Raw genomic sequence first — 12,500 nt, 5'->3', positions numbered from 1 at the left:
TACCACGGCCGCTACTGCGGCTATCTATTAAACTTGCTAGCTACTTCAGTGGATGCTGAACACATTTCTATGTGTTAAATTATAGCCATGGTATAAAAAAGATAATCGACTCCGGGCTCTATGCGTCCTCTGGAAAAGAATGCACTTTAGTCCCGCCCTGCCCTTAGTTATCTTTGTTTTCTTTATTATTTGGGTATGTCAGGGTGTGACGAGGGTCGTGTGTTTTTGTATTGTCTAGGGGGTTGTCTAGTCTAGGGGTTTATATGTCTATGGTTGCCTAGATTGGTTCTCAATCAGCGGCAGCTGTTTTTCGTTGTCTCTGATTGGGAACCATATTTAGGTAGCCATGTTACTTGGTTTATCTGTGGGTTATTGTCTATGTGTAGTTGCATGTCAGCACTCGTGTTTATAGCTTCACGTTCGTTTTGTTGTTTTGTATAGTTTGTTTAGTGTTCTTCGTTTATTAAAAGAAGAATGTATTCTTATCACTCTGCGCCTTGGTCTCATCATTACGATGAACGTGACAGCTTTGAAAACATCCTTCACACCGTTCATTATTTTTCAGAGAAGGCAGAGCCCCTAGTTGATTATCCCTTATGTAACACTGGCAAGTATAATGTGGTGTTCATTTTTTACATTAAAGTGTTACATTCAAACTTCAAATGAAACACTTATCAGTGTACTTTTTACACTCTGTGGAGTGGGACCATATGTACTCTGAGATAGTGTTAAAATTAACTTGATTTACCATTGCAACATTCTTCTGTCTCTCACTCACTCTCTTTCGCTCTCTTTGCTCTCTCCCTACCCAACCACACACACCCACCTAACCCCCCCCACACACACACACACACACACACACACACACACACACCGTACTTGACGTGTAGGAATGGTCATTTGTTTATTCCCGGTCAGTGATATACGGAGCTCCTCAGACACACACACTACCTCATACACTCCAGACACACTACCTCATACACTCTGGACACACTACCTCATACACTCTGGACACACTACCTCATACACTCTGGACAGACACTACCTCCTACACTCTAGACAGACACACTACCTCATACACTCCAGACAGACACACTACCTCATACACTCCAGACAGACACACTACCTCATACACTCCAGACAGACACACTACCTCACACACTCTGGACAGACACTACCTCCTACACTCTGGACAGACACACTACCTCATAAACTCCAGACAGACACACTACCTCATACACTCCAGACAGACACACTACCTCATACACTCCAGACAGACACACTACCTCATACACTCTGGACACACTACCTCATACACTCCAGACAGACAGTGACCTCATACACTCTGGACACACTACCTCATACACTCCAGACAGACACACTACCTCATACACTCCAGACAGACACACTACCTCATACACTCCAGACAGACACACTACCTCATACACTCCAGACAGACACACTACCTCATACACTCTGGACACACTACCTCATACACTCCAGACAGACACACTACCTCATACATTCCAGACAGACACACTACCTCATACATTCCAGACAGACACATTACCTCATACATTGCAGACAGACACACTACCTCATACACTCCAGACAGACACACTACCTCATACACTCTGGACAGACACACTACCTCATACACTCTGGACAGACACACTACCTCATACACTCTGGACAGACACACTACCTCATACACTCCAGACAGACCCACTACCTCATACAGACAGACACACTACCTCATACACTCTGGACAGACACACTACCTCATACACTCTGGACAGACACACTACCTCATACACTCTGGACAGACACACTACCTCATATACTCCAGACAGACACACTACCTCATACACTCCAGACAGACACACTACCTCATACACTCCAGACAGACACACTACCTCATACACTCCGGACAGACACACTACCTCATACACTCCAGACAGACACACTACCTCATACACTCCAGACAGACACACTACCTCATACATTCAAGACAGACACACTACCTCATACACTCCGGACAGACACACTACCTCATACACTCCAGACAGACACACTACCTCATACACTCCAGACAGACACACTACCTCATACATTCCAGACAGACACACTACCTCATACATTCCAGACAGACACACTACCTCATACACTCCAGACAGACACACTACCTCATACACTCCAGATAGACACACTACCTCATACACTCCAGATAGACACACTATTATACATTTATTCAGCAACATGTTGGAACTGAACATCTATTTATTTCACACGCACGCGCACACACGCACACACACACACACCCGGCCGGCCGGCCCAGTGGTAGTTCATGTCCAGGGGTTGGGGGATAGTAAGTGATTTAACGGACCGGTGGCTTTGTTTTTGTTTCAGTTACCTGTCGTCAAGCAGGGCCTTCGACCATGTACCAGCTTTATCAATGATGCTCAACTCACAGTTTTAAAATAAGTACTGTTCTGGAGATGGCTGTGTGGGTCCAAGTTACAGTCCATTTGTTCCTGCATTTAAAGCAGCAGAGGTCAGAAAGGGACATATTATCACAGCCAGATACACTGAGAAATTCCACATCCGTCTTAAAAATAAGACTGTGAGAGCTGGTTGTATCACAACCCTTCTTACAGTTAGAAGACAGCCCTATTACAGGTTTATGACAGGGTCTCTCTGTCTCTCTCTCTCTCTCTCTGTCTCTCTCTCTCTCTGTCTCTCTCTCTCTGTCTCTCTGTCTCTCTCTCTCTCTCTGTCTCTCTCTCTCTCTCTCTCTCTCTCTCCCCACTCTCTCTCTCTCTCTCTCTCTGTCTCTCTGTCTCTCTCTCTCTCTCTCTCTCTCTCTCTCTCTCTCTCTCTCTCTCTCTCTCTCTCTCTCTCTCTCTCTCTCTCTCTCTCTCTCTCTCTCTCTGTCTCTCTCTCTCTCTCTCTCTCTCCCACTCTCTCTCTCTCTCTCTCTCAGTTTGATTCTGCCCTAACTAGGCCAAGAGGCAGAGGTAACGCAATGTGTGTGTGTGTATGTGTGTCTGTGTATGTGTATGTGTGTCTGTGTGTCTGTGTGTGTGTGTCTGTGTGTGTGTGTGTGTGTATGAGAGAGAGAGAGAGAGAGGGGGGAGGGAGAACTAGAGGGAGGTCCACTGAGATACAGTGTTCTTTAATTAACCACACTCCTCAACAAAAGAGACACACACTGCCATGGCTGACTGTCCACAGAGGCTGTATATGTGTGTGTGTGAGTGCGTGTGCGTAGGTAGGTAAAACAGGGATGAGCTGGGAGTCCACAGCGCTCTGCTTCATCCCAGATAGGCAGTCAGGTTAGAGTTCAAACATTACCAGACAGCTCAGATACACCCTCGGCTTTACAGAAATAAAATAGTCTGGCTCTGCCTGTCTGACTACCTGTTTATCTGCCTGTCTGCCCGTCTGTCTGTCTGTCTGTCTGTCTGTCTGTCTGTCTGTCTGTCTGTCTGTCTGTCTGCCTGCCTGCCTGTCTGCCTACCTACCTACCTACCTACCTACCTACCTACCTACCTGTCTGTCTGTCTGTCTGCCTCCCTGTCTGTCTGTCTGTCTGTCTGTCTGTCTGTCTGTCTGTCTGTCTGTCTGTCTGTCTGTCTGTCTGCCTATCTGCCTGCCTGTCTGTCTGTCTGCCTTGCCTGTTTGCCCTGCCTGTTTGTAAATGTTATACTGGAGTACTATTTAAACTAAGGGTAGGTAAACTTAGTGTGGGGGTGACTCGAGGACATGCCGAGTCGCACATAAAAACACCTTACTGACTCAATAACCAAACAGGCATCATACTCAGACATCTTTATATTCAACCAGCGCCTCAGAGAACTGCCAGCTCAAATTGCAACGCATTCAGAGAAATTATGTTGTTGATAAAAACGTTTTATGGAAGTTATGAGTTATGTCAAATGTTTGATTATAAAGACAATATCTTCTAACTTTATGAACTCACCATCTTAGAAGGATTTTCAACAGTCTGAATTCACCACTTGCCTCATATATTTTTTACTGTGAATTGTAAAGTAAAAAGGTACAGACCGAGAGTATTTCATCGTTGGCTGTGACATCTCAGAGTGGTGTTAACAGCCTTCCATGGTATATGGCCTTAATAAGATGGGTATCAATAAGAGCCATGACATTGTGTGCCACAGTGCTAGTCTAAAGAGTTAGTAGTTACTGTTCTATAGAGAGGATGAAGGGCTGGGGTTGACCCTGTTTTAGCGTCGTTAGGGTTTGGAATGGTGGATACGGTGTATGTGTTAAGACAGGGTTAGGAGAGGGGGACGAGGAGAGAGGGAAGATGGGAGGGGGAGGAGAGGGGGAAGAGGAGAGGGGGAAGAGGAGAGGGGAAGATGGAGAGGGGAAGAGGGAGGGGGAAGAGAGGGGGGAAGAGGAGAGAGGGAAGATGGGAGGGGGAAGAGGAGAGGGGAAGAGGGAGGGGAAGAGGAGAGGGGAAGATGGGAGGGGGAAAGGAGAGGGGGAAAAGGAGAGGGGGAAGAGGAGAGGGGGAAGAGGAGAGAGGGAAGATGGGAGGGGAAGAGGAGAGGGGGAAGAGGAGAGGGGGAAGAGGAGAGGGGGAAGAGGAGAGAGGGAAGAGGAGAGAGGGAAGATGGGAGGGGGAAGAGGAGAGAGGGAAGATGGGAGGGGGAAGAGGAGAGGGGGAAAAGGAGAGGGGGAAGAGGAGAGGGGGAAGAGGAGAGGGGGAAGAGGAGAGAGGGAAGATGGGAGGGGGAAGAGGAGAGGGGGAAAAGGAGAGGGGGAAGAGGAGAGAGGGAAGATGGGAGGGGAAGAGGAGAGGGGGAAGAGGCGAGGGGGAAGAGGAGAGGGGGACGAGGAGAGGCGGAAGAGGAGAGGGGGAAGAGGAGAGGGGGAAGAGGAGAGGGGGAAGAGGAGAGAGAGGAAGATGGGATGGGAGGGGGAAGAGGAGAGGGGGAAAAGGAGAGGGGGAAGAGGAGAGGGGGGGAAGAGGAGAGGGGGAAGAGGAGAGAGGGAAGATGGGAGGGGGAAGAGGAGAGGGGGAAGAGGAGAGGGGGAAGAGGAGAGAGGGAAGATGGGAGGGGGAAGAGGAGAGGGGGAAAAGGAGAGGGGGAAGAGGAGAGAGGGAAGATGGGAGGGGGAAGAGGAGAGGGGAAGATGAGAGGGGAAGAGGAGAGGGGGAAGAGGAGACGTGGAAGATGAGAGGGGGAAGAGGAGAGGGGGAAGAGGAGAGGGGAAGATGAGAGGGGAAGAGGAGAGGGGGAAGATGAGAGGGGGAAGAGGAGAGGGGGAAGATGAGAGGGGGAAGAGGAGAGGGGGAAGAGGAGAGGGGGAATATGAGAGGGGAAGAGGAGAGATGATAACAGAGGACTAAAACAGACAGATGTCAAAGAGTGACAAAAGAAAAACTGAGGACTAGAGCAGGAAAAGGGAAAAAGTGTGTGAGAGAGAAAGAGAGATAGCGAGAGGGGGAGGGAGAGGGAGGCAGAGAGAGAGAGTGAAGGGGAGAAAGATAGAGAGAAAGATAGAGAGAGAGAGAGAGAGAGAGAGAGAGAGAGAGAGGGAGAGGGAGGCAGAGAGAGAGAGTGAAGGGGAGAAAGATAGAGAGAAAGAAAGAAAGAGAGAGAGAGAGGGGGAGGGAGAGGGAGGCAGAGAGAGAGTGAAGGGGAGAAAGATAGAGAGAAAGAAAGAAAGAGAGAGAGAGAGAGAGAGCGAGAGAGTGAAGGGGGGAGAGATATATATAGAGAGAGAGCGAGCGAGTGAGGGTGAGAGAGATTGAATAGTGACACAGGTTGAACACATTGAGGTCAGGGTGAAGAAGTGTTTCTAATTGAACCAGATAGAAGAAAAGACAGAGAGGTCCTCACAGACCAACCAGAGGAACAGAGACAGAGAGGTCCTCACAGACCAACCAGAGGAACAGAGACAGAGAGGTCCTCACAGACCAACCAGAGGAACAGAGACAGAGAGGTCCTCACAGACCAACCAGAGGAACAGAGACAGAGAGGTCCTCACAGACCAACCAGAGGAACAGAGACAGAGAGGTCCTCACAGACCAACCAGGGGAACAGAGACAGAGAGGTCCTCACAGACCAACCAGAGGAACAGAGACAGAGAGGTCCTCACAGACCAACCAGAGGAACAGAGACAGAGACGTCCTCACAGACCAACCAGAGGAACAGAGACAGAGAGGTCCTCACAGACCAACCAGGGGAACAGAGACAGCGAGGTCCTCACAGACCAACCAGTTGAACAGAGATAGAGAGGTCGTCACAGACCACCAGAGGAACAGAGACAGAGAGGTCCTCACAGACTAACCAGAGGAACAGAGACAGAGAGGTCCTCACAGACCAACCAGAGGAACAGAGACAGAGAGGTCCTCACAGACCAACCAGAGGAACAGAGACAGAGAGGTCCTCACAGACCAACCAGAGGAACAGAGACAGAGAGGTCCTCACAGACCAACCAGGGGAACAGAGACAGAGAGGTCCTCACAGACCAACCAGAGGAACAGAGACAGAGAGGTCCTCACAGACCAACCAGAGGAACAGAGACAGAGAGGTCCTCACAGACCAACCAGAGGAACAGAGACAGAGAGGTCCTCACAGACCAACCAGAGGAACAGAGACAGAGACGTCCTCACAGACCAACCAGAGGAACAGAGACAGAGAGGTCCTCACAGACCAACCAGAGGAACAGAGACAGAGACGTCCTCACAGACCAACCAGAGGAACAGAGACAGAGAGGTCCTCACAGACCAACCAGAGGAACAGAGACAGAGAGGTCCTCACAGACCAACCAGAGGAACAGAGACAGAGACGTCCTCACAGACCAACCAGAGGAACAGAGACAGAGAGGTCCTCACAGACCAAGGAACAGAGACAGAGAGGTCCTCACAGACCAAGGAACAGAGACAGAGAGGTCCTCACAGACCAAGGAACAGAGACAGAGAGGTCCTCACAGACCAACCAGAGGAACAGAGACAGAGAGGTCCTCACAGACCAACCAGAGGAACAGAGACAGAGAGGTCCTCACAGACCAACCAGAGGAACAGAGACAGAGAGGTCCTCACAGACCAACCAGAGGAACAGAGACAGAGAGGTCCTCACAGACCAACCAGAGGAACAGAGACAGAGACGTCCTCACAGACTAACCAGAGGAACAGAGACAGAGAGGTCCTCACAGACCAACCAGAGGAACAGAGACAGAGAGGTCCTCACAGACTAACCAGAGGAACAGAGACAGAGAGGTCCTCACAGACCAACCAGAGGAACAGAGACAGAGAGGGCCTCACAGACCAACCAGAGGAACAGAGACAGAGAGGTCCTCACAGACCAACCAGAGGAACAGAGACAGAGAGGTCCTCACAGACCAACCAGAGGAACAGAGACAGAGAGGGCCTCACAGACCAACCAGAGGAACAGAGACAGAGAGGTCCTCACAGACCAACCAGAGGAACAGAGACAGAGAGGTCCTCACAGACCAACCAGAGGAACAGAGACAGAGAGGTCCTCACAGACCAACCAGAGGAACAGAGACAGAGAGGTCCTCACAGACCAACCAGAGGAACAGAGACAGAGAGGTCCTCACAGACCAGAGGAACAGAGACAGAGAGGTCCTCAGACCAAGGAACAGAGACAGAGAGGTCCTCACAGACCAACCAGAGGAACAGAGACAGAGAGGTCACAGACCAACCAGAGGAACAGAGACAGAGAGGGCCTCACAGACCAACCAGAGGAACAGAGACAGAGAGGTCCTCACAGACCAACCAGAGGAACAGAGGAACAGAGAACAGAGAGGGGTCGTCACAGACCACCAGAGGAACAGAGACAGAGAGGTCCTCACAGACCAGACAGAGACAGAGAGGTCCAGAGGAACAGAGACAGAACCAACCAGAGGAACAGAGACAGAGAGGGCCTGGAGGAAGAGAGCAGAAAGGAGTGGAGGAAGAGAGCAGTGGAGGAAGAGAGGAGTGGAGGAAGAGAGGAGTGGAGGAAAAGAGGGGTGGAGGAAAAGAGGGGTGGAGGAAGAGAGGGGTGGAGGAAAAGAGGGGTGGAGGAAAAGAGGGGTGGAGGAAAAGAGGGGTGGAGGAAGAGAGGAGTGGAGGAAAAGAGGGGTGGAGGAAAAGAGGGGTGGAGGAAGAGAGGGGTGGAGGAAGAGAGGGGTGGAGGAAGAGAGGAGTGGAGGAAGAGAGGGGTGGAGGAAGAGAGGAGTGGAGGAAGAGAGGAGTGGAGGAAGAGAGGAGTGGAGGAAGAGAGGGGTGGAGGAAGAGAGGGGTGGAGGAAAAGAGAGGAGTGGAGGAAGAGAGGAGTGGAGGAAGAGAGGAGTGGAGGAAGAGAGGGGTGGAGGAAGAGAGGGGTGGAGGAAGAGAGGAGTGGAGGAAGAGAGGAGTGGAGGAAGAGAGGGGTGGAGGAAAAGAGGAGTGGAGGAAGAGAGGAGTGGAGGAAGAGAGGGGTGGAGGAAGAGAGGAGTGGAGGAAGAGAGGGGTGGAGGAAGAGAGGGGTGGAGGAAGAGAGGGGTGGAAGAAGAGAGGGGTGGAGGAAAAGAGGGGTGGAGGAAAAGAGGGGTGGAGGAAAAGAGGGGTGGAGGAAGAGAGGAGTGGAGGAAAAGAGGGGTGGAGGAAAAGAGGGGTGGAGGAAGAGAGGGGTGGAGGAAGAGAGGGGTGGAGGAAGAGAGGAGTGGAGGAAGAGAGGGGAGGAAGAGAGAGGAGTGGAGGAAGAGAGGAGTGGAGGAAGAGAGGAGTGGAGGAAGAGAGGGGTGGAGGAAGAGAGGGGTGGAGGAAGAGAGGGGTGGAGGAAGAGAGGGGAGGGAAGAGAGGAGTGGAGGAAGAGAGGAGTGGAGGAAGAGAGGAGTGGAGGAAGAGAGGGGTGGAGGAAGAGAGGAGGGAGGAAGAGAGGGGTGGAGGAAGAGAGGGGTGGAGGAAGAGAGGGGTGGAAGAAGAGAGGGGTGGAGGAAGAGAGGGGTGGAGGAAGAGAGGGGTGGAGGAAGAGAGGGTTTGGAGGACGAGAGGAGTGGAGGAAGAGAGGGGTGGAGGAAGAGAGGAGTGGAGGAAGAGAGGAGTGGAGGAAGAGAGGGGTGGAGGAAGAGAGGAGTGGAGGAAGAGAGGGGTGGAGGAAGAGAGGGGTGGAGGAAGAGAGGGGTGGAAGAAGAGAGGGGTGGAGGAAGAGAGGGGTGGAGGAAGAGAGGGGTGGAGGAAGAGAGGGTTTGGAGGACGAGAGGAGTGGAGGAAGAGAGGGGTGGAGGAAGAGAGGGGTGGAGGAGGGAAAAAAACAGATCATTTGTAAAGGATGGAAGGAGTGAAGAACTTGCATGACTATGGAGACAAGAGAGAAGGGAGAAAGAGAGAGCAGGAGGATAGAGTGATGGTGTGACGTGTGTGTGAAAAAGGGTAATACACACATTGAGGTGATCAGTGAGGTGTGTAGCGGGATAGAGAGAGGAGCTGTGACATGGAAAATCCCTCCTGGAAAACTGAGAGAATCTAAAGGGTCCGATCTGCATGGATCAGGACAGGTAGTGATGCAGGGGGAACAGTCAGACCACGGCTTGAACCGGAGATGCTGGGTTACAGGGCAGACAGTCTGCCATAAAGGCCCAGAGGGCGTAGTGTGCTCACATACAAGGAGACAACCCAACATAGACCTGGAGGTGATACAGTGGACTGATTCATCAGTGGAAAACGGAACGTGTGGCTTAGTTCACACACACACTCATCAACATACACACTGGCACACACAATCACACTCATCAGTGTGTACACACACAGAGACACACACACAAACACACAAACACACTCATCAACATACACACTGGCACACACAATCACACTCATCAGTGTGTACACACACAGAGACACACACAAACACACAAACACACTCATCAACATACACACTGGCACACACAAACACACTCATTAGTGTGTACACACACAGAGACACACACAAACACACTCACTCTTCTTTGTAAATGAATCTGACAGAAACAAGGTTATGGACATGGTCATCCATAAAACTGTATCATGACATAAGATACCAGTAAAACACACACACACAAATACGCACACACAGCATACACACACACACAGCATACCCACACACACAGCATACACACACACAGCATACACACACACATAGCATACACACACAGCATACACACACACATAGCATACACACACACATAGCATACACACACACACATAGCATACACACACACACAGCATACACACACACAGCATACACACACACACAGCATACACACACACACAGCATACACACACACACAGCATACACACACACAGCATACACACACAGCATACACACACACATAGCATACACACACACAGCATACACACACACATAGCATACACACACACATAGCATACACACACACACAGCATACACACACACACACAGCATACACACACACATAGCATACACACACACACAGCATACACACACACATAGCATACACACACACACAGCATACACACACACACAGCATACACACACACACACAGCATACACACACACACAGCATACACACACACACAGCATACACACACACATAGCATACACACACACACAGCATACACACACACACATAGCATACACACACACAGCATACACACACACAGCATACACACACACATAGCGTCGCAGTGAAACGTGAAGACAGGGGGTCTTACTGTATATTGGAGCTGTTCCAATGCACCGCGTGCCTGTTGGCACACACCTGGTACAAGTTTGCCCAGGTGAGAGTTAGCACACAGAGAGACAACGTTGCAAGAGCCATGCTCTCCGAATCTCTCTTTCTCCTCCGTCCTTCCCTCTCTTCTTTCTCTCTCCTTCTTTCCCTCGTGTTCGGCACCTTCACCCCACGAAATGCGGCATCCCGGAATTGGTAGTTTAAAAAATAAGAAAAAAGGACTTCAGTTGAGAGGGTAAAATACAGTAGTGTAACGGAATAAGGCTGCGTTCCTTAACGCACCGGGGACGTATTGTCAAACTCCAATTCCATTGTGATACGCGAGGTCTCCCTCCCCCTAACGCGAGCCCGCGTCCCCCAAAAATCACAGTCTGAAAACGGGGATGGGTTCCCTACAAAATAGCTGTTTATGGAGCTTTCATACCGAGAAGATCCTCTCTTAGAGCGGGGAATGAGAGGTGAGAGGTCCGGCTTTCGACCACTGGAGAGCGGTCTCTCTTCTAAATAGAACCCGGGTCCTTAGCTGTCCGCTGGCCGTCCGACAAGGGGGCTGCAGCGGAGTATGGGCTGCGCTAATTTGATGAAAACAGCGCTAACAAAAGGAGAGAGACACCGAGTCCATTCACATTAACAGCGTGCGTCGCCTACGCACCGTTCTCACTCGGAAATATTGAGTTTACATTGAAAAATACGTTAATTCTTCATTTGGCGTAGATCCCTACTTGATGCGCATTTGAAGAATCCGTAATTGATTAAGATTTTTTTATTCTCCCTCTAGCAAATAGTTTCAAACAACGATTTTCTTCATTTTCTAAGTGTCTGTCCATCCATCCTGCGATACTCGCGTCATAAATACTCATTCGTCTCTCGTTCTCGCTCTTTCCCTCTCCTCCTCTCCTCTCTCCTCCCTCCTCGCTCTCTCTATTTGGTAGGCAGCGCTCGTTCAGTCACTAACTCCACCCCCAGCAAATGACAAATGCGTGCCTTCAGTGGACTCGCGTCTTGTTCCTTCATTTGAACCCGTCGTCTTCACATCACTTGTCTATCAGAGATCTGCCAGGAAGGTTTTGTTAAAGCTGTTTATATTCGTCCCAAAAAGAAAGACAGTCGCCACTTAAAACCTGCCTCAGCCACACCACTTCAAATTAGTGGATTTGGCTATTTCAGCCACACCCGTTGTTGACAGGTGTTTAAGATCGAACACTCAGCCATCTCCATAGACAAACATTGGCAGTAGAATGGCCTTACTGAAGAGCACCATCATAGGGTGTCACCTTTTCAACAAGTCAGTTTGTGAAATGTTTGCCCTGCTAGAGCTTCCCAGGTCAACTGCAAGTGCTCTTATTGTGAAGTGGAAACATCCAGGAGCAACAACGGCTCATCTGCAAAGTGGTAGGCCACACAAGCTCACCGAATGCTGAAGCGCTTAGCAAGTAAAATCATTTGTCCTCGGTTGCAACACTCAGTACCAACTTTCAAACTGCTTCTGGAAGCAACGTCAGCACAAGAACTGTTTGTCGGGAGCTTCATGAAATGGGTTTCCATGGCTGAGCAGCTGCACATAAGCCTAAGATCACCATGCGCAATGCCAAGCCTCGGCTGGAGTGGTGTAAAGCTCAGTGCCATTGGACTCTGGAGCAGTGGAAACGCGTTCTCTGGAGTGATGAATCACGCTTCACCATCTGGCAGTCCGACGGACGAATCTGGGTTTGGCAGATGCCAGGAGAACACTACCTGCCCCAATGCATAGTGCCAACTGTAAAGTTTGGTGGATGAGGAATAATGGTCTG

At 50.2% G+C, this 12,500-nt stretch overlaps 1 protein-coding gene across 1 annotated transcript in view; it reads right to left on the bottom strand.

The window, feature by feature from the left end:
- LOC121841138 (ephrin-A3-like) overlaps positions 1 to 11,612 on the bottom strand; it is a 147,026-nt gene extending 135,414 nt beyond the window's left edge. Inside the window, exon 1 of the mRNA XM_042307559.1 lies at positions 10,691 to 11,612. Within this exon, the coding sequence (XP_042163493.1) occupies positions 10,691 to 10,797 (107 nt within the window). The 5' untranslated portion in view covers positions 10,798 to 11,612. The remainder of the gene's footprint in view (positions 1 to 10,690) is intronic.
- Positions 11,613 to 12,500: the final 888 nt, after the last annotated feature.

Source organism: Oncorhynchus tshawytscha, linkage group LG03 (genome assembly GCF_018296145.1).
Source record: "Oncorhynchus tshawytscha isolate Ot180627B linkage group LG03, Otsh_v2.0, whole genome shotgun sequence".
NCBI classification, from domain to species: Eukaryota; Metazoa; Chordata; class Actinopteri; order Salmoniformes; family Salmonidae; genus Oncorhynchus; species Oncorhynchus tshawytscha.
This window is presented reverse-complemented; position numbering and strand designations above follow the sequence as displayed.